At 48.1% G+C, this 26,625-nt stretch overlaps 2 protein-coding genes across 18 annotated transcripts in view; one reads left to right on the top strand and one right to left on the bottom strand.

Moving 5' to 3' along the window:
* Window positions 1-5,283: 5,283 nt before the first annotated feature.
* CCK (cholecystokinin) lies at window positions 5,284-11,031 on the top strand. Of its 3 annotated transcripts, none has more exons than XM_061396078.1 (4): window positions 5,284-5,479; window positions 6,205-6,356; window positions 6,539-6,754; window positions 10,622-11,031. In XM_061396078.1, exons 3-4 carry the CDS (start codon window positions 6,541-6,543, stop codon window positions 10,753-10,755), a joined length of 348 nt encoding a protein of 115 aa, XP_061252062.1. In that variant the 5' UTR covers window positions 5,284-5,479; window positions 6,205-6,356; window positions 6,539-6,540; the 3' UTR covers window positions 10,756-11,031. The 3 variants fall into 3 exon arrangements, with proteins under 3 accessions (XP_061252062.1, XP_061252060.1, XP_061252061.1); XM_061396077.1 differs by lacking the exon at window positions 5,284-5,479 and adding an exon at window positions 5,497-6,110; XM_061396076.1 differs by lacking the exon at window positions 6,205-6,356 and having other exon boundaries at window positions 5,298-5,479.
* Window positions 11,032-22,351: 11,320 nt separating this feature from the next.
* Window positions 22,352-26,625, bottom strand: part of TRAK1 (trafficking kinesin protein 1) — a 100,762-nt gene continuing 96,488 nt past the window's right edge. For 14 of the 15 annotated variants that reach the window (XM_061396068.1, XM_061396070.1, XM_061396069.1 and 11 more), the window contains one exon: window positions 22,352-25,207. In XM_061396068.1, the coding sequence (XP_061252052.1) occupies window positions 24,409-25,207 (799 nt within the window). In that variant the 3' untranslated portion in view covers window positions 22,352-24,408. The remainder of the gene's footprint in view (window positions 25,208-26,625) is intronic. The other variant, XM_061396073.1, reaches the window with a different exon arrangement.

Below are 26,625 nucleotides of genomic sequence, written 5' to 3'. Positions count from 1 at the left end.
CAGTTTATTGTGATCCACACAGTCAAAGGCTTTGGCATAGTCAACAAAGCAGAAATAGATGTTTTTCTGGAACTCTCTTGCTTTTTTGATGATCCAGCAGATGTTGGCAATTTAACCAGCTTGAACATCTGGAATTTCATGGTTCATGTATTGCTGAAGCCTGGCTTGGAGAATTTTGAGCATTACTTTACTAGCATGTGAGATAAGTGCAATTGTGCGGTAGTTTGAGCATTTTTGGTATTGCCTTTCTTTGGGATTGGAATGCAAACTGACCTTTTCCAGTCCTGTGGCTACTGCTGAGTTTTCCAAATTTGCTGGCACATTGAGCACTTTCATAGCATCATCTTTCAGGATTTGAAATAGCTCAACTGGAATTCCATCACCTCCACTAGCTTTGTTCGTAGTGATGCTTTCTAAGGCCCACTTGACTTCACATTCCAGGATGTCTGGCTCTAGGTCAGTGATCACACCATCGTGATTATCTGGGTCATGAAAATCTTTTTTGTACAGTTCTTCTGTGTGTTCTTGCCACCTCTTCTTAATATCAGTGGAAAAGTTAAGTTATGTTAAAACTGTGGCAAAATGCTTTTTACTTAAGTTACATGAAATTAGCTTCTAGTCTTGAATAACTAGAGACAAGCTTTTCACACATGTGAATACCCAGGCGGTCATCCCACATTATGTACTTGTCCATCTAGCAGGTGGCCAGACACTGCCTTCTGGCACCCTCCCACCAAGTGCCAGCAGGCACCACTTGTTATTTTGCTCACCCCAAAATTCTTCATAAATGTCCAAAATGTCACCTAGAGAGCAGTGTCAGTCATACTGAGAAGTATCACCCACCCTTTGCTCTCTACACACACAGGCCACAGACTTAATCTTTGGTGACCCAAAGATTAAACTCAGTGGTTTAGTACGGTCAGCTCTCTACCACCTCAGAACTAATGTTCTCTGGTAGTGAGCTTAGCTAGGGAGCTGGCCAAGCATCTAGAGCTGAAGCATTAATAAACAAGAAAAGATATATATGCTGTCTTTGACAGCTGGGATCCATTGCCTGAAGGGTAACTTGGCAATATTTATCAAAATTTTAAGTCTACATACTCTTTCAGCAAGTCCACTTCTAGGAACCTGTGCATGAGCAGTATGATATATATCAAGGAGCCTCAGTTATAATTAGAACATATTGGAAACTATTTAACTTTTTATCAGTAGGGCACTGGTTAGATGAATTAAGACACATCCATCCACTAGAGTTTCTATAGACACTGAGGTAGAATTATGCCAATAGTACAAAGCGACCTCTAATACATATCTTAAATGAAAAAAGTAAAGCAGAAAACATTGTATATTATGTACTTCCAAGTGGAAATTATTTGTGTGTGTGTTTGACACATTTGATTTGCTTGTGTGTTCATGGATTCTCTGTGGAAGAATTCACTAGAAACTAGAAGCACTCCTTGCCTCTGGGGAAAAACAGGGATGAGCTGGAGACTTCATTTTAACTACATACCCTTTTCTATCTTTAAATTAATAAATTTTTGAATTATGTGCCCTTAGGCCTATTATTGAATTTAATAACCACTTGAATTGATAAAACTAAGAACCTTCCCTGATAAGGCTGTCCAGCAACAGCTGTGTCCTCTGGCATTAATTTAAAGGAGGGGAATTAATTTAAAGGAGCAACCAGGGTGGTAGGTAGGACATGTCTCTGCTGGAGGCTGGGATGTTGCAGGGACATATGCTTGTCCTTTGCTGCGAGAGGTCCCTCTTCAGAGGGAATCTGTATCAGCAGGACCACAAAGATTTCAGACTTCCCCTGAAAGAACTTAAGTCTCCCTGTTAACTTTTCCCAGTTATGGACAATAGAGGCTGCTCTTAATACTTCTACAAAGGAAAGTGATACCAAACACAAATCTGAAGACACCGGTGAATGGTCTCCCTGACAACTGCCATTCCTGCCGGCTTTTCAGGATTGGTTTGAAAAGCAATGGCTCATTCTGCATGTGAGGATCAATGGGCTGGCTGCTGACCTCTCCTCTTTCCTGTTACTTATTCAGGAGACGACCTTTCATTTCTGGTGGCTCTTACATCCCTGGCTAAAAGAGATTGTGTTAAAAACAATTCCTATGGTTATTTGAGAGCCCAAAACCCAAGCAGAGGCCAACAAATGGGTTTTTCACTTACTACTATACACCTAATCAATCCAGTCAACTGAACTAAGAGTTGTTTCCTTGGTGGACATGTATTGATCACTTAGCATGTGTCCAGGATAATTCTTGTATTGGGTGAGTAAATCATGGTTCCTATCCTCTGGCATGTTGGCAGATAAGATGTTGAAAGAGATAAAGAGTTCAGTCAACAAATATTTATTCAGGAGCTGTTGTCCTTCTAGGCTTGGGGGTGCTGGTTATGAGATGTGTCCCTTGGGTTATCTCACAGAGACCTCAGTGGGATTGAGTCCACAACAGTATCCCCCTCATTAACATGCACTTGATTTCCTTCTCTCTCTTCCCTGCTCCCTTACTCTTACTTCCTTGAGATCACTCCCAAGTAATCTCCCTGCACCCAGGTTGTCTCAGCCTTGCTTTTGTGAGCACCTCATCTTAAGAGATTCTGAGGGAACTCATCATTAGTAAGAGGAAATGGTTCACCACCACAGCTCCTTCTTTCTTTTCTGCTAAATTGCTCCATATAATGGCAGATGACATTGGCTATGTGGGCCTTTGGAAAATTCCAGGACAAATAATGGCATTTTCAATACAAGTTCAAGAGAAAAAAAAAATTCAAGATTCCAAACACAAGACTTAAAGCACATTTCTAATCACAGCAAACAATCTCCTAACCTCCTTTAAATGGAGATCACTGTAACAAGTTTAAATTCCATGAAAAATAAAGTAGGAGGATCTAGTGTGTTCCTGGAAATTTCACTCAGTTTTCTACAAACGAAAAATGGACATATGTCTTTGAGATACTTCCCATGGCTTTAAAAAAATCCTGCATGGAAACTATCACATCCCTGTCTCAAGGGCTGCTTTGGGGGGATGCCTCTCCAACTCTGAATGGGATCTCAGTTAAATTATTTTCAGCACAATTAGATGGAAATTTCCAGATTCCAAATCAGAAAACAGTTACAGGTTTTCACTCACCTCTGCTGTCTACAGTGACACATCTGGATGTGGTTCCCACCCTTTCCATTTCCTGGATGAAAGCAGAGACCTTTCACATCATGTGGCATTTATTTTCTGTCTCCTGACTAGAATGGAAGCACCACGAATACAGGCATTTTGCCTGTTTTGCTCCCTATTGTGTCCCAATAGTGTCTGATAGACAGTTGGTGTCCTTGGTAGGATTATGCTGAAATTAGACAAAACCTTGGGGGCACGTGATTTATTAGGGAGATGATCCCAGATACCAGACTTGAGAAAATGAGAATACAGGAGGAAAAGCGTTCAATAAATATTAACTAAATGGATGGAGGGGAGGGAGTTCAGTAACTGGCTTAGGAAATTCTGTAGCAGTGGTTCTCAAAGTGTGGTCAGGAGACCATCACCACCAGCAGTAGCCTTAGGGAAATCATCAGAAATGCAGGTTTCTGGGCCCCATCTCAGACCTACTGAATTAGAAACTCTGGGAGGTGTTTGAGCAAGCCTCTTAGGTGATTATGCTCCATAACAACTTCATGTTCTCAGACATGCCTTGACCACAGTCACAAATAAAACTAGTTTCACCAAGTGAACTACACAGTAGCCTCCTGGGAAAATCACTGGGAAACATCTAACCTGAAACTCTGTTTCAAAAATGATGTCTTTAGATTGCAGAAATGCAGCAGCCTCTAGGTGATGGCACCCCACTCTAGGACTCTTGCCTGGAAAATCCCGTGGACGGAGGAGCCTGGTAGGCTGCAGTCCATGGGTCGGTAAGAGTCAGACATGGCTGAGCGACTTCACTTTCACTTTTCACTTTCCTGCATTGGAGAAGGAAATGGCGACCCACTCCAGTGTTCTTGCCTGGAGAATCCCAGGGACTGGGGAGCCTGGTGGGCTGCCGTCTATGGCGTCGCACAGAGTCGGACACGACTGAAGCGACTTAGCAGCAGCAGAAGCTAGAGTTTAGAAAGGGGACAACAACCAGAGGCATCTCCCCACTAAGCATCCCAGGCTCCCCACCCACCTCAACACCACAGTCCCACCATCCCAGGAGCTGAGTACAGATTCTGATTTGAAAGAATCAGGTCCAGATCTTTCTTCAGGAAGGGAAAAGGGGGGAGGGGCGGGTGGCTACCCTCAAGTCTCAGGCTGGAAGGTCTCAGTCCGCTGAGGCTGCAGGAACTGTGGAGAAGCCTTGGCCAGTTGCTGCTTCTGTTGGCTCCCCGGTTGCTGAAATGGGGTTGTCAATAATTTTGCAGCACCGGGAGAACTGGAGCACTAACTAGATGACTCTAACCCAAGCGGCTTCAGGGCGGAGGTGGGTGTAGACCCCTGTGGCGCACTGGCCAGGAGCGCGACCCCACAGGGAAGGGCGCACAGCTGCCGCGGGGCCTCCCTTGTCCCCACTAGGGGGGTGAGTGACAAGAGCGAGGTCTTTATTTCAAAGACGGCGGGGACCGGCTCAAGTGTGAAAGCTGGGGAAGATGGGACTGGCGGATGCCGATGCCAGAGGGGAACGGCGATTGGGGGGCTTTTGGGGACACTCGCTGGCGCCGCTTGGCGACAGGAGCTGAGGGCGCCGCGGGCAGGACGTAGCTCCGCTTGGAAGAAAACACAGCCCTTTCCCAAACTCCGGGCAAAGCCCAATAGACTCATCCTCGTTTTACAACTACGTAAAGCAGGGTCCGCGACGCCCGCAGCCAACCGTGGAGGAGCCCTTTCGCTGACCCAGGGACCCTTGCCCTCGGGATCCTGGGATCAAGGGGCTGAGAACAAAGTTAAAAGACCAGAGCAGAGCAGTCTGGGACGCTCCAAGAGGGGCCGACACTGCCACCGTCTCAGAATTACACTTTGCTGACACCCAGCACTGTCCAGTGCCACTCCATCCTATCCCGGGTTTCTTTTCCGGCGCCTCTGGTCTCCAAAGCGAACTACAGGCGCGCGGGCAGCTTCTCCATCCCGCAGCAGAGTCCCATTCCTAGGTCTCCCATCCCGAAGACGGGGAGCTTCGCGCTGGAATGGGCAAGGGAGAGGGGGTGCACGGAGCTGGGGGAGGAAGTCCCCCCGACCGAGACGCGGCTGACGCCACCCACCCCGCCACCCACCCGGCTCCACATGGCCATTGCCCCCTCTCTCCCAGCAGCCACCTCAATCTATTGTCGCCCCGGCGGCCGCCCTCGGAGCACGTGCCGCTACCCCTCTGCGTCAGTACTGGGTAAACAGATGACTGGCCAACGACTCAGGCGGGGCTATTTAAGAGGCAGCCTTCTGCCCGCCTACCTTGAACTTCTGCTCTGGCTGGAACGCGAAGCCGGCTGCGTCCTATTCCGAAGGTAGGTTCCCGGCTCTCGGCTCTCGGGATCCAAGTGTCCTCGAAGAATGGGTCTTCACTTCTGTTCCCCTTCCATTTCATTTTACCGTTTTCTGTTTCTTCTTTCCGACAGCTCGAAAGACACTACTCTAAGTCACAAAGGACAGTGCGGTCTGGGTGGATAGGGCTGGTTTACAGACTTGTACTCGCTTGCTTTGTTCTCCAGCGCAGGCAACGCTGGAGCATCTATTTGCTCGGGTTAGCGGGCAAATTGCGATTCGCTAGATGTTACTACACAGCGGTCCAGTGTACTTTGCAATCTTTTCGAATAAACTACCGAGAGGTTTTCAATTTAAATTCATTTTCTGAATACTGCGGGAAAACTCAAGGTTTGGGGGATAAGAACCATCCCAGTGTTTTATCTGCGCGGATCTAAAACGCAGCGGTGCTTGGCGGACGCCGGAGGACTGAGCGCAGATTTCTGATTTTTTTAAAACCCTGCCTGCGTTTTACATAGTTGTTCATTGCCAATTCCCATTAGCACCTTGAGGAAACTTGAAAAATACGGCGTTTATGTATTGGTCTCATATTTTAAGCCGTGCTTCTCAGTTTTTCACCATTTATTTCCCTGTTTGAAGCGTCTGAGCTCTCTGGTAAGGTGCCTCTTTTCTTCAAGGTTCTTATTTTTCCTACAGAGTAGTCCCTTTCGGATAATTTTCACCTGTCTTTAATCTCTTGTTTTTCCAGTTAGGAGAAGAGAGACAACGCTGTAACACTTCCTCAAACTAAAGGAAAACAGAAGACATTCCTTCTGCTAAACAGGGCAGAGGACAGGGTCTCTCTCCGTCCCCCACACCACTCCCGGGCCCCGACTGCGGTTCACCCCAAAGAGGAACGCGGTGCGCCCGAACGCGCGTGCTGCGGTCACCGGCTCCCTAATGCTGGCACCTGCCTAGCGGATCCGGAGCCCCGCGCCTTTGGGCTGAGCCCCCTTCTCTGTACCTTGGGTGTCCGACCCTCCTCAAGAGCCCACGGATGCCCCACCTTTTCGTTCACGTCCCCTTCCCTCTGCTCCCCGCAGCCATGAACCGCGGCGTGTGCCTGTGCTTGCTGATGGCGGTCCTGGCGGCGGGCGCCCTGGCGCAGCCGATGCCTCACGCGGACCCCACGGGCCCTCGGGCGCAGCAGGCGGAGGAGGCGCCCCGGAGGCAGCTGAGGGCGGTGCCGAGGGTGGACGACGAGCCCCGAGCACACCTGGGCGCGCTGCTGGCCAGGTACATCCAGCAGGCTCGGAAAGGTACGCAGGCTGCCTCTCTGTCCCTCCCTTCTGTCTCCAGGCCTGACCCTCTTCTCTACCATTGGGCTGGTGAAGGCGGGTGACTCCTGGGGAGCCAGGGAGTACCTGGGCAACAGGATAAGGTGAAAGGTGTTTCACTTTCTTTTCTCTGATTCTGCTTGCCCCAGACAGTGCAGTTTTCTGTACCTCCTTTGTAGCAAACGGAGAGGGAAGGGGCAGGACTTAATTTAGTAAGAGAAAGCTTTCTTTAAACTAATTTTTGGTACTGTGTTTGCTGTTTAGGTTCAACATATTGTAAAGATATTAAAAGATGATTACTGAGCAAATTACTAACTCAGAAAGAGTTTGCAGATCCACTAAACACCGTCTACTGTGAATATAAAGGACAGGAGCTGCCCAGCTACTGCATTTGGAAACCCTCTAGCAGGCAATGGTCAGCGCTAAGAATACTTGAGAGCTGACAGCAACAGTCTAAGAAGTGACTATGTGTCGATTTTCATGGAAGTATGTAACAGGAAGAAAGAATCAGGAGCAGTTTTGAGTCCTCTTTTAGCAGTGGTTTAAGATGATGACCCAGCAAGAGATGTGTTTATTTTCACTTTGCTGTTGGAGACACAGACCCAACTGCCGCAGGAGCTAAACAAGTCACACTTTCCTCAGCATCAGAGTCTTTCTCTAGGAATAAAGTAATTCAGCAGCTCAGTAGCTGAGTGGCATACGGACAGCCCTGTCCCTTTCCGGGGCCTGACCGTCTCATCTGTAAAGAGGGCATGAGGTGGGGTTCCCCTCGGCTCTTTCTAGCTCTTCGTGAGGTTCAGAGGGAGGCTCGTTCATCTCTAGGGTCCTTGGAAATCATGATTTGAACTGGGACAGATTTTTTTTTTCCTATCAACTTTATCTAAAGTGACACTAATGGTGAAGCCGTGTTTTAAATTGGACCAATATGGCTGGATGAAAAACTAGCAAATGCTGCTGGGAGAGGTGGGAGGTGGGCTCCTTTCCCACAAGTCTCTCTTAACGTTAACTGCTGGATTTGAATTTTAACTTGTGGCTTGATAAAATGGGGAGAAAATAAAGGGTTTGGCTGTCCAGAGTCTCCTACAATTCCATAGGAAGGTGAGAAGGGACCTTTTTGACCAGGGCAATTCAGAAGGGAAAAAAATAGAAGATGATGCATTACATTTCATCCTCTTATTGGGGGATTGTCCCAACTACCATCTTCTATTTTGCTTTCCTCCTAATTATATTGAAAGATGTGGAAATATTAGACAGATGACAGAGAATGTCTGAAAATTTGGAGGTTCCTGCTGTCTGTCTGTCTGAAAGTAGTTTAAAATCTGTCCTTGGATATGGGTTGAATATCCTAGGTTTTTCATTGACCATAATCTGGAAGCCCCTTCCTACCTTCAGGAAAGATCCACCAGAAACAGTTCTGGGAAAGAAGCCAGTTACCAAATGATTTCCCCAGAACTGACATTTCACAGTGACTTTATACCACAACTCTTAGCTGGAAGGGCCTTCCTGCTGTCTTTTCTCAGCCCTTTGCCTTCAGCCTGCAGTGACAAACAAACCCATATGGGAAGAATCGTCACTTGAAACTTTAGCTGCCAACACCAAGGATCAGTGCTAGCTGGAAAAAAAAATCATTCTCTTCTATTTGACAAATATGAACTAGAAATAAGTATCTCCATCTATACAATTTCTTTGTTTTATACATTTTGAGATCACAGTGAATATTTACTCAACTGTAGTATATGCCATGCTTAAAGATTCTAAATAAGATAATGCACCCTTTGGGGAGAGCCCAAGAGTTTATCATTAAGAACTGTCTATGGAGATGTCAGTGATGTGAAGAGAAGGAATTCTATTAGTGTACACCTGCCCCAAGCCCAGCACAGTCCAGTGCTCCATCTGTGTTGTTTCTCTTTGTCCTCACAATAACCCTGTGCAGTAGGGTCTCATTGTGTCAGTGTGGAAGCTGGGATTCTGGAAGATTGGGTGCCTAGATGGGTAGCACATCTCGGCAGCATAAGGGCTGGGAATTTACTCAAGTCCTGCCCTCTCCAGAGGGTCTGGAAGCCATTCAGCTTCCCAGCTGTACTGCTCATTACAAGTTTTAAAGTTTCAAGGAGCTAGGCCCTTCAATTGTGTGAGTTGGTTGTAAGTGCCTGCTCTGTGTACGCGATGGGGAAGCGAGTGAGGACTCTGGTAAATGCACAGAAACATGTGTGCAATGGGGAAATTATGGGTGATACAGACACAGCTTCCATACTGTACACGATGCCCCCGACCAAAACCACGGAGGTTGCTGCTCACACTGAAGCTGCCATGTTGCTTCCATTAGGTGGCATTTCCAGTGGTGCCCAGCCCTTGGAGGGGGCATTCAGCAGCAACAGGCAGGAGGACGAGGCATATTTTGGTGTGACTCTGTACAGATAACTGGGTCTGAGAGTTTTACTGAATGCAGGGACTAATAGTTCATCTGAAAGGTGTTGAACAGCAAAGGCTGATTTCCTCTGCATAGACTGGCAACCCCTGCAAAAGAGCTGGAATGTGCTGGGGTGATGCTTAGTCCCAAGGCTGAGAAGTAATGGGGAGGGGAAAGAGAGGGAACAGGAAGAAAGTGTGGGGACATTGCTCCGTAGGGTTGTTTCTGATTTTAAATTTAGCTAGCTTTATTTGATTATCAGGATACCTGCTTCTGCAGTGTCATCAATAAATAAGCTGTGGTCCGACTTAATGCAGCTTGGGCAGCAGTTGGCAAGGTCAGCCTTGTACAGAAGGGCTCAATGCCATCATTGTGAGCAGTGGGGACACAGTGGCCCCCAATATAATAGTAACCATTAAGTGAGCCTCTACCCCTCTGCTCTTGAAGCCACTTGGGCTTTGCCCAGTGAGATCCCTGAGGGACTGTTCTTGCCCCTTGGTTTGTACAACAGAAGGTATGATACTAATTTTATCCCCAGGATGCCAGTGTCTATGATCTGTGGGCCAGAACAGTCACATGCCTCATCATGGCCCTGCCCACTCAACAGGAATCATACCTGGACTCCTGTTCCGAAGGACTCAACTCCCATCCCCATGGGCCCATTTCAGGTTCAATGATTGCATGTTGGTCAAAATGGCTGAACTAAACTACCTCTGTTCTGCCCACCCTTCTTTGAATGTTTCTGAGATGCTAAGATTTTAATCTGCTGGTGTGCCTTTTTCTCAATATAATTTTTTTTTTTTAGAAAAAGAAGGTACCTTTCAAATTAATAATTTTAAAACAGCATTTATCTAGCAGTGAGATTGGATTCCATTTTAGAAAAGCCATTCTAACATCAAAATATTTTCATCACATTGCCTTGACAAGAGTCAGGTAGGCCCAGGGATATTAAAGGGTAAATTTTATTTTTTTGCCCTGTAGGATCTTCGTTCCCCAACCAGAGAATGAATCATGTCCCCTACCTTGAGAGCATGGAGCCTGAACCACTTGACCACCAGGAAAGACCCTTAAGGGATAAACTTTAGAGATGGGTACTACTGGGGAAATCCTGCTACATAAGGGAAAACACCCAGAGCAGTAGGAAAACCTAGGCAGGTCTCAGCTATGAAAGGCGAGAATAAATTAATTAACCTAAATTCTTACAGATTGCAAACTACACCGCAACTAGAAAATACTACCCTCTCTCCAGTTACACAGACATGGGTCTTTCTTTTCTCTTAGGTTTTGGCCCAGCAATCTCACTCTCTCGATAACTCTTTGATACATTTAAGAGGGTGTATGTTACATATTGCCAGGCCTTTTCTATTATTTGCCTTTACAATAGGAACTAGTGATGCTCTTAGATATAATTATCCTGTTTCCTTCCTCTCTGCCCCCAGCTCCTTCTGGCCGAATGTCTGTGATCAAGAACCTGCAAAGCCTGGACCCCAGCCACAGGATAAGTGACCGGGACTACATGGGCTGGATGGATTTTGGCCGGCGCAGCGCTGAGGAGTTTGAATACACCTCCTAGAAGATCTGGCCTTCAGCAGTGTGATAGGAAGCAACCTCCTGACTCAAAGGAGGCAGAATAAGAAAACAATCACACTCATAACTCGTCTCTGATGTCTGACATTTAAAGTATCTATTTATTAAGTTTTCAATGTGAAAAATCTGTCTGTATCATTGTCCAACACAACCTCACACCTTGGCAGAAATGTATAAAAGGATGACAAAATGTTTTCCTTATCTGTGACCCCCAGTCCTAATGTGTTACAATGCTATTAAAGTGATTTTCTTCTGTTCCTCATTCTCTGTGTCTACAAATGGCAAAAAGTCCTTTAGTCTTCAGAAAGTTCAAGGAGGGATTCCTGATGTATGGGACCAAAGGATGAATCCCTGCAGCCGATGATCAGAGAAAAGGGACCTGGGTTTTATTCAGCAAAGGCCCCAGGTGGCCTGATGCAATAGGAAGCCCCAAAGGAGACAGACATTGGAAAGAACGGCGGTTAATTCACTTTACAAGGAACACTGCATTTTGGTTCCATATCAGTTGGACACCATCCAGTGACAGTCTGGGAAGTAGATGGTAGTCTACGTATTACTTTAGTTCTCAGTCTTTGATACGCCAATTAGGACCAGATCCGAGCATGCATGGCTTGAGGTTGAGGCCTGGAGTTCATGAATGACTATATGGGGTTGCCTTCCTGAGCTACTCTCTCTCTCTCTACAATCTCCCCAGAACTTTCCATTTTCCTGGGACTCTCCTTTTTGGTCCTCCACCCAAAAACTTGGCTCTGGTTATCCTGTTCTGCCATACACTCTCATATTTGGGCCCATGTTTGAGTCTGAGTAATGGAAGAACAGTGAGTGAAAAAAAGCAATAGGGGTTGATGAGACCCTCTTGAGATCATAACTCCTCCTATCTAAGAGCCAGTTGCCTCTTCCTCAGTTTTGGCCTTGGCCAGGCTCATGACTGACCTTTAACCACTGTGGCTATGTGTTTGCCAGGGGGCTGTGGCATGAAAGAGAAGAAAAGAAAAACAGGAAATATTTACGCTCTCTGGCCATTAGGAATTCCCTCTTTTACTCCTTGAGCCAGAACTAAGGGATGTCTCCTGGAGATGGGTTTGCTGTGCCCCAGATTGCACTTTTAGTCCTAGGTTATGTTAAGTTCAAGAAAAGTCCCCCACACAGTCTTCCAGGCCTACTCCTGCATCCTCTTTGACTATCAGGATCTGGTAGTTTCTAATGGAACCCTAGGATTTTGATGAAATATTGTCTCAAGATGTGATGAAATTAAAAAACCCAAGTCACTCACGCCATCAAGGTATTCTCTAAGATTGGGTGGCTTATTTTATTATCTTAATTCTGAATACTATAACTCCCAAGAGCCTTCTGGTTTGGAAAAATCTCAAGACAGCACGAGAAGTTTCTGACAAGTGGGATATTATATCTAATTAAGCTCCAAGACTAGCAACTTTTCTACCTTTTCGTTCCCATGGCTCACATGCTGGTCTGGGCACATGGCAGGCAGAATTGGCACGAGTTCAAGCCTTTCCTGCCCTAACACTTTGGGACTGTAGCCAGAGTGACTCACATTGTTTGATCTTTTTCCAAGTTCCATTCTGAAAAGGATTCAACTGCTCTCTTTACCATCTTGTGTGTACTGTTATAAGCCCTTCGCTGGCCCAACAACATGCATGGAACACACTTGTATGTCAGGTACTATGCTGATGTGGCTGGTACAGCTACCAAGAGCTCCAGTGGGAGATTCACAAAATCACAGTACAGTGCTTCAGGAATTATGGCAGATACTAATAATATTCAAAGGAAGGGACAGAACAGAGCAGCAGAGCTGGCTGAATTAAGGGGCAGGACAGCTGGGCAGCTGCCCTTGGAGCCAGTCTCAAAGGGACATCTAATCAACGCGGCAGCAGATCAGGTGTCAGTGAATTTCTTTATACTTAGTAACTTAGTTAACTGAAGAAATGGGCATCCATTCCTCCCCTACAGAAGATTACAATGCCCTCAAGTGGACAGTTTTTTTTTTAAAAAAAACCACTCCTGTGGTTGCCAGCTCCTCTTTGTAGAAAGTCACACTGAAATCTGCAGAATTCAGGCCCACTTCTTTGCCAACCTGCTGGTTAACCCTCCCAGTCAGCTGAAGTTTCAAAACTGGATAATTCAGGGCCCTGGACTGTTTATTCTAAGAATGGGTGATTTTTTTAAATCTTAATATTGGAACTTTTAATATGACTGCCAAATGGCTCCAGGGTTTGAAAAATCACTCAATGAAACTGAAAAGGGAACAAGAGCCACTAACAAATTCTTTTTGTAGAATTAAACTCAAGGAAAAAAAGGAACTCTTAAATGTATTTTTGAAGACAAGTTGGTAACTATGGTTACCTCTAATTAATGAGCAGCTCATGCTTTCCAGATTTGAGTGGAGGAAAACTGAAATGAAAAACAATTCCAAATTAGTAAAAATGCTAAGTTCCATTGAGTGCATGTAATGTACTTTAGAAATGTAATTTAATGTCTGTTGAGTCTAGTAATTAAGAAGTTGGTCTTGCATTTTCGATTATTTAATTTTATTTTTTTCTGTAAATTATCATTATTGCATGTTAGAAAAATATTGGCCCATGACAGATCAGTTTGAAAAATAAAACCAACCAACTGATCCTTCACCATTAAGGGTTGAGAAGTACCACAGTGCTGCTGCTACTGCTAAGTCACTTCAGTCGTGTCCAACTCTGTGTGACCCCATAGACGGCAGCCCACCAGGCTCCCCCGTCCCTGGGATTCTCCAGGCAAGAACACTGGAGTGGGTTGCCATTTCCTTCTCCAATGCATGAAAGTGAAAAGTGAAAGTGAAGTCGCTCAGTTGTATCCGACTCTCTGCGACCCCATGGACTGCAGCCTACCAGGCTCCTCCGTCCATGGGATTTTCCAGGCAGGAGTACTGGAGTGGGGTGCCATTGCCTTCTCCGAAGTACCACAATACATGTTCTTAAAGTCCCAGGGATTTGACACCTGGCTAAGCCCCTTGTCTTCACCCCTGTGTAATCTGCTTGTCAGAGCTCTGGCCTTGACAGCAGCCTCAGAGGGGGCCAGAGATTGGGCATCAGCTGATGCAAATGAAGGGATCTTCCTACCCAGTTCCCGAGCCAAACAACCATTTCTGTGGTGGGTCAGCCAGTCATACAGCTGAGCACACAAGGCAATAGCTTCTCACAGACTAGTGACCCCAGGGTGATGAACACAGCCGGTGGCTAGAAGTTAGGTAACCAGGAGAGTGAGGAATCACATGCATGCTGTTGCTGTTATTCTGCTAGTCTACTTAGTGTCACAGGTGACAAACAGAAGTCTCTGGGAAGACCAAGGATTTATATACTGGGGGGCTTGGGAGAAAACACCTCTCTGGCTTTTCTCTTCTGAATAAGGTCGCTAAACATTGGCCTGCACTTGTGGGTCTCTGCTACCAATGGCCCCCAGTGCTGCAGTTGCCTGCCCCTAGAAAACCCCGTTGAATTCTGCCTTGCCCTGTGCCTTCCCTCAGACTGGGGCTCCCTAAGGGAGGGCTGTGTCTCCCCTTATTTTCTGGTTTTGTGAAGGGAGGCTGTTATCTCCTGCCCACTGTGGTTCTCAAGGACAGGGTTGTGTTTCTTCAGAGTGAGCTCTCTGAGGCAGGGCTGTATCTTGCCCTCAGACTGTGGCTCTTCAAGAACAGAGCTGTGTTTCTGTTTCCATCATAGGAAGCACCCTGAAACAAGGCTGTGTCTCTCCTCAGACTGTGCTGTTTTTTCTTCTTCTTCTTTTTTTTAAATTAACTAATTGATTTATTATTATTATGTTGGCTGCACTGGGTCTTTGTTGCCGGGGCTTTCTCTAGTTGCAGAGAGCGGGGGCGGGGGTGGGGGGTGCTACTCACTGTTGCGGACATGAGGCTTCCCATAGCGGAGCCGTGATTCTGGCGTAGGGAGGGAGGTGACGCTCAGTATTTGTGGCGCCTGACAGTGAGATCTTCCTGTGTCTCCTGAATTGGCAGGTGGATTTTAAACCATTGGACTACCAGGAAGTCCAAGAGCTGTGTGACTGTGAGTGGTTTCCAGAGGCAGGGCTGTTTCTGTTATCACACTGGGGTCCCAGCAGTCTTGGCGGGTTTTTTTTTTTTTTTTTTCTTTTGGCCGTGCCCCTCGCATCTTGCGAGATCTTGGTTCCCGCACTACCGGTTGAACCCCTGTGAGGGCAGTGAAAGAGTGAAAGCAGCGAGCGACCCTGAGGGAATGCTGTATCTCCCCCCTTCCTGTGTCTCCTCAAGGGCAGAGCTGTGTTTCCTCAGACTGAAGCTTTCTAAGGCGGGGCTGTATCTTCCCTCAGACCGGGGCTTCCTGACAAACAGCTGCTCCCCTCAGACTTGGAGTTTCTGAGGCAGGGGTGTATCTCCTCAGAATGGCTCTTCAAGAGCGGGGCTGTTTTGCCTCATAGTGAGGCACCCTGAATGAAACAGGGTTATGTCTCTCCCTCAGACTGTCCTGTGTTCTTGTTTTAATTAACTGATTTATTTATTATTACTATTTTGGCTGTGTTAGATCTTCGTTGCTGGGCTCAGGCTTTCTCCAGCTGCAGAGAGCCGGCCTGCTACTCTCCCTTGAGGAGCACCTGGCTTCTCATCGTCAGAGCGGCGGCTCTAGCGGGAGGGACCCGGGTCTGGGCGCTCAGTATCTGTGGCACACTGGCACGTGAGATCTTCCCGTGTTCCCTGCATTGGCAGGTGGATTCTTAACTACTGGACCACCAGGGAAGTCCAAGTGCTGTGTGACTGAGAGTGGTTTCCTGAGGCAGGGCTCTTTCTGTGATCACACTGGGCTGGAAGAAGTCTTGGTGGTATTTTCTCTTGGTCAAGTGCCTCACGACTGGCGTCATCTGAGTTCCGGTACTAACGGTTGAACCCCTGTGAAGGCAGTGAAAGAATGAAAGCAGCAAGTGACCCCTGTGGGGGCACGCTGTATCTCCCCCTCCCTGTGTCTCCTCAAGGGCAGAGCTGTGTTTCCTCAGACTGAAGCTCCCCGAGGCACTATTGCATCTTCCCTCAGACTGGGGCTTCCTGAAGAAGAGCTGCTCCCCTCAGATTTAGGATTTTGGAAGCAGGGCTGTATCTCCCCCTAAGACTGTGGCTCTTTGAGAGCAGGGCTGTGTTTCCTCAACGTGGGGTTCCCTGAGGGTAGGTGTGTGTTTCCCTCAATTTTGGGCTCTCTGAGGAAGAGCTGTATCTCCACTCAGAATGGGGCGCCCTGAAGGCAAGGCTGTTTTAACCCTCAGATTTGCCCTCCCTGAGGCAGAGCTATATATTCCACTAGACTGTGACTCTTGGAAAGCAGGGCTGAGTTTACCTCAGAGTGAAGCTCCCTGAGGTAAAGCGGTCTCTCCTCTCAGCTTGGGGCTCCCTGAAGGAAGAGTTGTGTTTCCCCTCATATTTGGGCTGTTTGAGGAAGGGTTTTATCTCCCTTCAGAATGGGGCTTTCTGAAGGCAAGAATGTATCTCCCCTCAGATTCGAGTTCCCTCATGCAGGGCTGTCTCCCCTCAGACTGCGTGTCCCTGAAGGCAGCGCTGTGTCTCACCTCAGATTCGGTTTCCCTGAAGGTGCACTCACTCCTCTCACTCCTCAAGCTCAGGGCTGTGTTTGGTCAGAGTGGGCTCCCTGAGGCAGGGCTGTTTCTGATCTCAGTATCAGGCTGTGTGGCAGGTCTGTGTCTCCCTCCCAGATTTGGGTCTCTTTGAAAGCAGGACTATCTTTCACAACAGTTGGGCTCCTTGAGGTATGGCAGTGTCTCCCCTTCCAGTTTCCTGAAGGATCATTATATCTTCCCTCATTGTAGCTTCTCAAGGGCAGGGCTGAGTTTTCTCAGAGTGAGCTCCCTGAAGCAGGGCTTTATCTCACTCAGCCTCTGTCTCTTGGAGAGCAGGGTGGAGATTTCCTCACAGTGAAACTCCCTGAGGTAAAGCAGTCTCTCCTCTCAGCGCTTGGAACTTCCTGAAGGAAGAGCTGTGTTTCTCTCAGATTTGGGCTCTCTGAGGAAGGGCTTTAACTCCCTTCAGAATGAGGCTCCCTGAAGACAGGATGTATCTCCCCTCAGATTCGAGTTCCCTCAGGCAGGTCTGTTTCTCCCCTCAGACTGGGGCTCCCTAAAGTCAAGGCTGTGTTTCCCTTAGATTCATCTTCCCTGAGGCAGGGCTGTATTTCCCCTCAGATTCCAGGTCCCTGAGGGAATGCCATATTTCCCCCTCACTGTGGCTCCTCAAGCTCAGGGCTCAGAGTGGGCTCCCTGGGGCAGGGCTGTTTCTGATCTCAGTATCGGGCTCTGTGTGGCATGTCTGTGTCTCTCTCCCAGACTGGGTCTCTTTGAGAGTAGGACTATCTTTTCTGCTAGTCACTGGGGCTCCCTGAGGTAGGGCATGTATCCCCTTCAGTGTCTCCCCTTCCAGTTTCCTGAAGGATTGCTATATCTCCCCTCACTGTGGCTTCTCAAGGATAGAGTTCTCTTCCCTCAGATGAGGACTCCCTGAGAGTAGGGCTGATTCACTTAGATTCCAATTGTGGAAGGGCTATATCCCCCCTCTTAATGGGGCTCCCTGAAAGCAAGGCTGTGTCTCCTCTCATTCTGGGGCTCCTTGAAGACAAGGTTGTGTCTCGCCTCATATTTGCGTTCCCTGATGGAGCTCAGTATCTCCCCCTCGCTGTGATCCTTAAGGGCAGAGCTGTATCTCTCCACAGATTGGAGCTCCTTGAAATCAGTGCTGTGTTTCCTCTTAGCGTGGGGCACCCTGAGGGAGGGCCGTATCTTCCTCTCAGGCTGTGGTTCTTCAAGAGCAGGGCTGTGTTTCCCCATAGTGAGGATCCCTGGGTAGGGAGGTGTCTCCCTTCAGACTAGGGCTCCCTAAAGACAGAAATGTCTCCCTTCTCAGACTCAGGTTCTCTAAAGGAGCTCTGTATCTCCCTTTCTTTGTGGATTCTCAAGGGCAGGGTCTCCATCTCTCTTGAGGCTTGTGCTCCCTGAAGTCAGGGCTGTATTTTCCTTCAGACTGGGGATCCCTCAGGCAGAGCTGTATCTCACTCAGGCTGTAGCTTTTGGAGAGCAGGGCTGAGTTTTCCCCACAGTGGAGCTCCCTGAGGTAAAGCTGTCTCTCCTCTCAGCTTGGGACTCCCTGAGAAAGGGCTGTATCTCCCTTCAGAATTGGGGTCCCTGAAGGTAAAGCTGTATCTCCCTTTAGATCCAAGTTCACTCAGGCAGGGCTGTGTCTCCCCTCAGACGAGGGGTCCCTGAAGGCAGAGCTGTGTCTACACTCTAACTGCAGCTCCTTGAAGACAGGGTGATGTCTCACCTCAGAATCCTATTCACGGAGGGAGGGCTGTGTCTCCCCCTCACTATGGATCCTTAAGGGCAGGGCTGTGTTTCCTCAGAGTGGGCTCCCTGAGGCAGAACTGTTTCTAATCTCAGTATTGGGCTCTGTGTCTCCCTCTCAGACTGGGTTTCTTTGAGGTCAAGACTGCTTTTTCAGGGTGGGGCTCCTGAGGGCTGTATCTCCCCCCTCAGACTATGGCCCTTTGAGAGCAGGACTGTATTTCACGACAGTGGGGTTCCCTGAGGTGGGGCATGCTTTCCCTTCCAGTTTCCTGAAGGATTGCTAGATTTCCCCTCACTGTGGCTTCTCAAGGACAGAGTTGTCTCCCCTCAGATGTGGACTCCCTGAGGGTAGGGCTGTTTCACTCAGATTCTGGCTATGGAAGGGCTATATCCCGTCCTCTTAATGGGGCTCCCTAAAGGCAAGGCTGTGTATCCTCTCAGTCCGGGGTTGCTTGAAGAGAGGGTTGTGTCTCCCCTCAGATCTGAGTTCCCTGATGGAGATCTGTATCTTCCTCTCACTGTGATCCTCAAGGGCAGGGCTGTATCACTCCACAGACTGGGTCTCCCTGAAGTTGGTGCTGTGTTTCCCCTCAGAGTGGGGCTCCCTGAGCCAGACTCTCCTTAGACTATGGTTCTTTGAGAGCAGGGCTGTGTTTTCTTTTAGCAGGGCTCCCTGCAGGCAGGACTGTGTCTGCCCGCAGATTTAGGCTCCCTGAAATCAGGATTACATTTCCCCTTAGTATGGAGCTCCCTGAGCAAGACTGTATCTCCCCCTCAGACTGTGGTTCTTAGAGAGAGGACTGTGTTTCCCCTCAGATTCTGGGTCCCTGAGGCAGTACTGTGTCTCCCACTCACTGCAGATTCTCAAGGGCAGGGTTGTATTTCCTCGTAGTGGGGCTCCCCGAGGAACAACCGCATCATAGAATGGGGCTCCATTCTTAGAATGGGACTTCCTGAAGGCAAGACTATTTTCCCCCTGCTTCACACTCCTTGCTGCAGGGCTGTCTCCCCTCAGATTTGGGTTCCCTGAAGGAGCTCTGTATCTCCCCCTCTCTGTGGGTCCTCAAGGGCAAGACTGGGTTTCCTCAAAGTGGTCTCCTTGAGGCAGATCTGTGTCTCCCCTCAAACTTAGGCTCTTTGAGTCAGGGTTGTGTCTCCCTTCATTTTCGGTCTCCTCAAAGGAGTACTGTACTCCCCCTCACTGAGGTTCCTCAAGGGCAAGGCTCTGTTTCCTCAGTTTGGGGTTCCTATGTGCGGGTTCAGTTGCTGTTGTGTCTGACTCTTTGTGACACCATGGACTGTAGCCAGCCATGGAATTTTCCAGGCAAGAATACTGGTGTGGGTTACCATCATCTACTCCACAGGGTCTTCCCGATCCAGAGATTAATCCTGCGTCTCCCTCATTAGCAGGTGCCACCGGGGAAGCCCCTGATGAAGGTCTATCCTCCTGTCAGACTTGACCTCCTGAAGTCAGGGCTGCCTTTTCCCTCAGAGTGGGTCTCCCTGAGGTGGGGCTGTGTCTCATCTCAAATTCAGGCTCCTTAAGGTAGCGCACTGTGTCCTCTCAGACTCCGCTTTCTCAGGTATCCATCTTGCTTTCTTTCCTGGGATCTTTCACGTCTGCTCCAGGCATTGCCGAGTCTCCATGTTGCTGGTTTAAGCTGAAGGCCCTGCTTTCCCTCTCTGGTTTTCAGTTCTTTGGAACTTTAGAGTTTGATCAGCCTGAACCTTGGGATTTCATGTGGTGAGATCCTCAGTACCACTGAAAAAGTACTTACCCCAACCCTGGATTCAATAACAAAGAATAAAAAATTATTTAAAAGAAAGATGTATTAAAAGGGGGTGGGTTTGTTTCAAAAGATGGAAATACCCTAATATAGAATAGTTTTTTGTAAACTGTTTTTTAAAATTGCTTTCCTGTGTCTCCTGGGAGTGGCAAGAGGCTATTTGGGGTGGTTTCTTCCCCATCCTATGCTCAATTTTTTCACTAATACCCTAAACCTGTGTGTATGCCATCCCCTGGTTTATGAATGCCTCCCTTCAGTTCACCTGGCTTCATTACTTTCGTCAATATTTCTACTAGGACAGTTGCCTGCCTTGAATTATTGATACTTTTCAGGGAAACGCATACCCATCTGATTTTAGGATTGGACCATCAGGACAGGTTCCATCGGGTCTTCTGCTGTCTCCAAGTGCCCTCTACAGGCCAAAGAAAATAAATCATCCTAGGATATAGTGTTTTCCAGCCAGGAGCCCAAATGTGCAAAAATTTAATTAAAAAAAAAAATTTTTTTTACTTAATCCCTATTATGACCTCCCAGTCAGTTCAGGTAATTCATAACTTTCTACCTCCACCAATTTCTCCTCAGAAAGCATCTAAGTTCTGTGACCAGCTTTCATTCTAGCTTGTGGGAGGCATATGTCCACTTTATTTATCCTGTCTTACCCAATGGTTTTAATATCCACTGTTGTCTAAATAAGTTAGTTCTGCAAAATAGTGGTTTCTCTAACTCTATTGTCCTTCTATTCACCTTTATACTTAGAAGTATGCATTCTAGGTTCCTTTTCCCATCTCTCCTCCATACCTTTACCCTCTGTTTGGAATGCCTTCCCCACTTGGCAAATCCTACTCATCCTAGAAACCCAGATACAGGGTCACCTTGTCTCAGAGGCTTCCTGTACCAGTCGGTAGAGTAACTCATTCGCTCTCTCTCCCCTTCAAGCATGGTGGCTGTAGCTACAGCTGCCTGGCTTCCCTGAACCTTTGAGACAGAGGCCCCTCCCATGGCAGGACATCCAATCAAACTCTGCCTGATCTGGCACAGTGGTTCTCAGAGCTTAGTGAGCCCCAGGATCACCTGGAGGGCTTAGTGAAACGTACCTGGGCCCTAGCTCCAGGGATTCTGATGAAGCACCCTAAAACTTCACTGGCTTAACGAAAGTTGGTTTCTCCTTCAGAGCATATGTCAAATGTTGGAGGGCAGGTCTCATGGGTCCTTGGAGACCCAGGATGATGATAGCTCCACCAACTTGTGACACTACCATTTCAATGCTTGAATTTAGAGCAAGAGAGGAAAAATCATGAATGGCCTTTTCTCTGCTCACAGCCCACTGGCCAGAAATAATCCTGTGCCCTGACCACTGCAAAGTGGCTGGGAAACATTGGCATCACATGGACAATTTGATGAACACTGGTTTCTCTACCATAACCACTCGCCCCTTATTTACTGGCACACACACACAGACCTGCTCTCTGATCCTCAAACACGCCAAGTGTGTTCCTACCTTTGAGCCTTTGTAGTAGCTGCTCTCTCTGCACTAATGCTCCTGTGCCAGAGCTCACATGGTCGATTCAAATACCACCTCCTTGGACAGGCCTTACCTGACTGCCCAAAGCAGCCACCTAGTCCCTCAGATCAGCCTATTTCAATTCTCTGTACAGCCCTTATTATGCCATGTTTGGTCATCTCTTCCCTGTTCAAAGACTGTATGTATGCTCCATGAGAGAAATCAACCACTTATCACCGTGTCCGCACTACCTTTAACAGTGCCTGGTCCATCACAGATGTTCAAAATGTATTTCCTCAGCTCAGTAACCTAAGGGATTTCCCATTTACAGGTTGAAAAAATGGAAGACCCAAAGAGAAGTGGCTTACCCAAGGTCACAGCACTATTAAATGGTAGCACTTGATTGAAACCCATGCCACTGAAACCACCAACACTATGTTTGCTTGGGTCACTTCACTGCTTCCACACGTTAAAGTGGCAGTAAGTTTTGTCATTTTCTTCTCCGTCTAGTGATCCTCCACTGTCCTTGGTTTTTAAATCTCAACCAAGTCCTATGGAAGGCAATTTGACAACATCTATTTGGGAATTTATTCTATAGGTAAGTTCATGTGTGTGGAAAATTACATATACGCAATATTTTTTCATTTCAGTGTTGTGATAGTGAAAGTTTAGAATTAATTTAAAGGTTCATGGGGGTGTACATGTATTCACAGTGGGCATGTACACGATAGAGTAGTATATAGCCCTGAAAAGTGAGAGAGTGCTTCCAGCTCTGACTAGAAGTTTGTCTAAGGGAAAGTATTACATTAAAAGAAAGGTGGGATACAACAGAAGTATATGTCTTTCATTTAAGTTCCTCCAAGAGCTGAATCCCTCATGTCTTTCAGAGATCAACTCCTCAATGAAAAGAACAAAATACAAATCAGTAGCAGTGTGGTTTCCATCATTTGATCTTATTTTATTGGTATTCATCAGCAAATAAAATTTTATTGTTGATTTTGGATGCATTACAACACACTTTTTGGTAGTGGTTGCACAATGTTGATCATTTATTAACTATACTAAATACTGCAACCTCTCAATTGCTGAATTTTACATGGGTATTTTCTTTGTGATGATGGGTGGCTCCTCTCTCTGAATACATAAAATGGTCCATTCCATCCATGGTTTTCATATTCCTTTGTTATTCTACCTACTGCTTTAAAATACATTCAAATAAAAAGATATAAGTTCCGTGCAGTGAGTGCACACATACCACAGAGAGGAGAGTTGAAAACATAATTAACCAACACCCTCGTGTTCAGAGAATAAATAGTCTGAAATCATGGGACTGAAGCTTGCTCCTGGGAACTTTCTCAAAGTATCTTCTGTGGACAAAAGTTCACACTCACTCAATTGAAGGATACATCTTTTGCCAAGGGGGTGGAAGAAAAAGGGAATGGGGGGTGCGAAATGATGATTTTACTTGCATATGATGTTATCCTTTCATAAACATCTGGAACAAATGGCCACAGAGCACCATGATGTACAGTCCCCAGCTCAGAATAAATAAATGGTCTGCTTGGACTGGAAAGCCACAGACACACTGTGACCAAGCTGGATAGGACAGAGAATGTTTAAAATATAGCACACACAAACAATAAATAAAAGTTTGAAACTTGGTGGATGACAGGGATGGGACCAGGCTCCCTGTTTGTTCATGGTTCTTCTCACACCTCCTCTACCTTTTCCTAACGATAAAAAGTGGCACAAGGACACGAAGGGCTTTTCTGGGACCGCTCTTTTCTGAAACAAGAGGGCAAAACATGTGGATATTGAATGGCTGCAGCAGAAGACCACAGATGTGAGAATACGCTCAAGGGTGTCGGGTCTAGAGTAAAGACCAGAACCAGCGGACCTCCAAAGCCTTGTTTCTCTGTGAACTGGTTTGGTGTTACCTTTGGCCGTGTTTCTACTCTTTCACTGTTGACAAGTTTCATTCACCACCTTTCTCCCGACCCCTTTTCCTTAAGGTCCTATTGTTAAAGTCACGTTGGCTCTGGTCTTAATCAATTGGTTGTGACACTGGGTCCCAGAAATAAGCTGCTATCTCACTAGCTGCTTGGTGTGTCCGAAACTTGTATTTTGGTGTCACAGAACCATAGAGAGAACATTTTACTGCGACTTCCCATCTAGTACCATTACTTCCCTGCATATATTAAAAAAAAAAAAAAAAGGAAAAAGTAAATCACACAGAACACACAGGGGCTGCCAAACGGTGCAGCAGGAGTGTAAATACATTCTCTTTCAGGTCAGACATCTGGCCTGACAGTGGATTACAAAACATGGAAGGATGACTTCGCATTGAAGGCATGAGAAGAAAAAGTCACAGGTCAAAAAAAAGAAGCGACCGTCCGTTGGGGCCGAGCAGTGAAGGTCTTAAAGAAGCTGGGGCCCCAGAAGGAAAGAACAACTAACTCTTCCATCGTGAAAGCTACGGCAACTGCACGTGGCTGCGGACGGAGGCCCCTTACGCTCTTACGGGGCGGGAGAGGCGAGGTGCCCAGTGACGCAGGCGCGGCAGAACCACTGTGCCACCTGACAGCTCAGGAAGTGTGGCTCTGGAAGGCAGCCACAAATTCACTGGTTTCCTATCCATGGGATAAGAACACACTTGGGGGTTTCAGTGCTTCTCAAAGGAAAGAAGAAGGAAAGACACCCGGCTGCTCCTGCCCTCGGCCGCCAGCATAGGCTAGGTCCTCAAGAGTGATGTCGCTGCTGGGGCGCTTCCTGCAGGATCTGAAGGAAGGGCAGGGCAGATACAGGTTTCCAGGTCCTATGTACACATTTTACAGAGTCTCCACTCTGCCCCCATTAGGCACGAGGTTGATTTGTCTAGCTCAGGAGGGGATGGACAGAGGAGGGCAGAGGGAGCGTGCGCAGGGCAGGGGGAGGAGAGGGAGGCGGGAGCCAGCCTGGTCTCCTCTAGGGGAAGGGCCTCTTCCCAGCCTCACCGTAAGCTAGTTTGTTTGGGGAGCTTAGCACCCATCAAGATGCCCGAGGTGAGTGTCACAGGGGCTTTCATCTGCATGCTGGACCCCACCATGGTGGGGAAGCTGCGGTTCCGTCGGATGCCACTGTTGAGCTGGAGCCCACCGATGGCACTGGTGACAGTGGGGCATCCGAGGGGCAGGCCTTCGGGTACCAGGCCTCTGGGGACAAGGGCCTGCGCAGGGCCTGGGGGCCCACAGAGGAGAGGTCCCTGGTCCTCAGTCAAGGTGGGGACATGGGCTCGCCCTGAGTTCACCACTTTGGCCACGCCAAACCTCCTGACTTTGTCCACGAGGTTGAGGTTGGAGACAGACACGTCAGTCTGGCTTTCACTGCTCCGGACCGCCTTCTTCTCCCTCACCTCCCTCAGGATGGAGCTGGCTGGCTTGGAAGCCAGGAAGTTGTCGTAGGGAGGGCTTGTGCACTTGAACTCGAAGGAAGGTGGAGAAGATGTGGGCGTCTGCATAGGCGAGTTGGGTGGTGTGGAGGGGATCACTGCCATCCTGGGGGTATAGGAGTGCAGGAGGGTGCCCCGACCGGCCCTGTCCCAGCTCTGGGGGTCATACACAGCCGCGGAAATGCCCCGCTCCTTCAGCAGCCACACCAGCCCCAGGGACGTGCTCATGGTGGTCGTGGACTCACGGACGTTAGTGAAGGATTCGGCCAGGCTCAGTCTCCGGGGAGTGCACGGCGTGGCCACTGGTGTGGATTTCAAGTGGCTGGCACTGCCACAAGCCGGAGTTGGGGCCGAGTTAAGGCTGATAAGAAAACACAACAGGTCACTGATCAGAAAATGCCCAGGAAAACCAAGGAAAGGGTCCAGGCCAGCCTCCTGCAGGGGCGCAGGGCAGGCCTGGGACATACTGAGGGGACTCCTCCAACCCAGGTTCCCTGGATGCCTCTTTTCATGTCTGATCCTCCTTCTCATCTGTAGAGGCCGTGGAGTCTCTGAATTGGGGGGGCTGGTTTACATCAATAGGAAGCTGCACGTGATTCCCTTCTCTCAGCCCTAGAGGGTGAGTACAACTGTTGGCTTTGCAAGTGAGGAAATTAGGCTCAGATTAGGTGACTTACTCAACATCACACTCAGCTACTCAGTGGAAGATCCTGGATTCGAACCCAAGTCTGAGTGACCCCAAAGATAAGACAGGAAGCCCTGCAGCAGAGAGGCGCTCTGTCTCTACCAATTTCCTCAAATTTCTGCACTCCTTCCCAGTACCCATTTCCTTGAGGTAAGATGTTAACCAGGGCTCTGCGGTATGAGTTGATTCTGGGTGTGGCTGAAGTAGGTGGAGAGGGCCCCCGGGCAATGGGGAGACTGAGGCTTGAAGGTGCACATCAAGTCAGCAGCAGATCCCAGGCTCCTGACTCCCACTACAGTGCTGTTTCCTCTGCACCCTGCTCCCCTTCAGTACTCTTCCTGCGGGTGCTGAAGTCCACTTTGATGAGTGCAGATAGGGGGACAGATGATACATGTCATGTATCATCAGATCTTCATCTAAAGAGCCACCTAGAAAAAGGCCCACTGGGTGGTGAAACCTGGTTACTAAAGGGAAAGTGGAGAGATTCTTCTGTCCACTTATATATGACTGAGGGCCCACTAGATTCTAGAAGCTGGGATTCAGCAGTAAGGAGAATCAAGGCAGAAAGTGTAACAAAAGGGCAGCAGTGGGAAATGCATTGCTGTCTGCCTGGAAACCAGAAGGGTCCCTCTTTTCACAACTGCTACTGGGATGGAGTGAGGCACCCCCCGACCCCAGGCACAGAGCCCCTAAGCTGTTGCTGGATGAGCAACTGAGGGGCACAGAAACATCCCTTCTGACGGTCTCATAAGACCTGCCCTGGCACCTACCTAAGGATGCAGCAGGGGCTTCGGGTGCCCCTGGGAACAGGCAGCTGGGTGGTCCCCAGTAACTCGGGGATAGAGCCCTCTCTCCCCAGCCTGGCAAGGGACGGGCCACATACCCTGGACAAAGCACCAACTTAGGGAAAGGGGAGGAAGGGGACAGGCTCTGGGGCAGATCCCCAGAATGAGTAGAGCAGGGACTCCTCCTGTGGGAGGACAGGTCAAAAGCCAAGTACAAGTTGCAGCATCATTTGGCTCCACACTCAAGTGACCTCACTGCTGGTCAGTCTATACATGGTAAGGAACCCAGAATAGGCCCGTCTCACACAA

This window comes from Bos javanicus, chromosome 22 (genome assembly GCF_032452875.1).
Source record: "Bos javanicus breed banteng chromosome 22, ARS-OSU_banteng_1.0, whole genome shotgun sequence".
NCBI classification, from domain to species: domain Eukaryota; kingdom Metazoa; phylum Chordata; class Mammalia; order Artiodactyla; family Bovidae; genus Bos; species Bos javanicus.
The sequence above is the reverse complement of the archived record's forward strand: the minus strand, read 5'-3'. Positions and strand labels throughout refer to the sequence as shown.

What these genes read in the sequence shown, in the direction of transcription:
- CCK (XM_061396078.1), top strand. Translation starts at nt 6,541, where the DNA reads ATGAACCGCGGCGTGTGCCTGTGCTTGCTGATGGCGGTCCTGGCGGCG. An exon ending in CATCCAGCAGGCTCGGAAAG is followed by an intron (nt 6,755 to 10,621) that starts GTACGCAGGCTG and finishes CTCTGCCCCCAG; the next exon opens with CTCCTTCTGGCCGAATGTCT.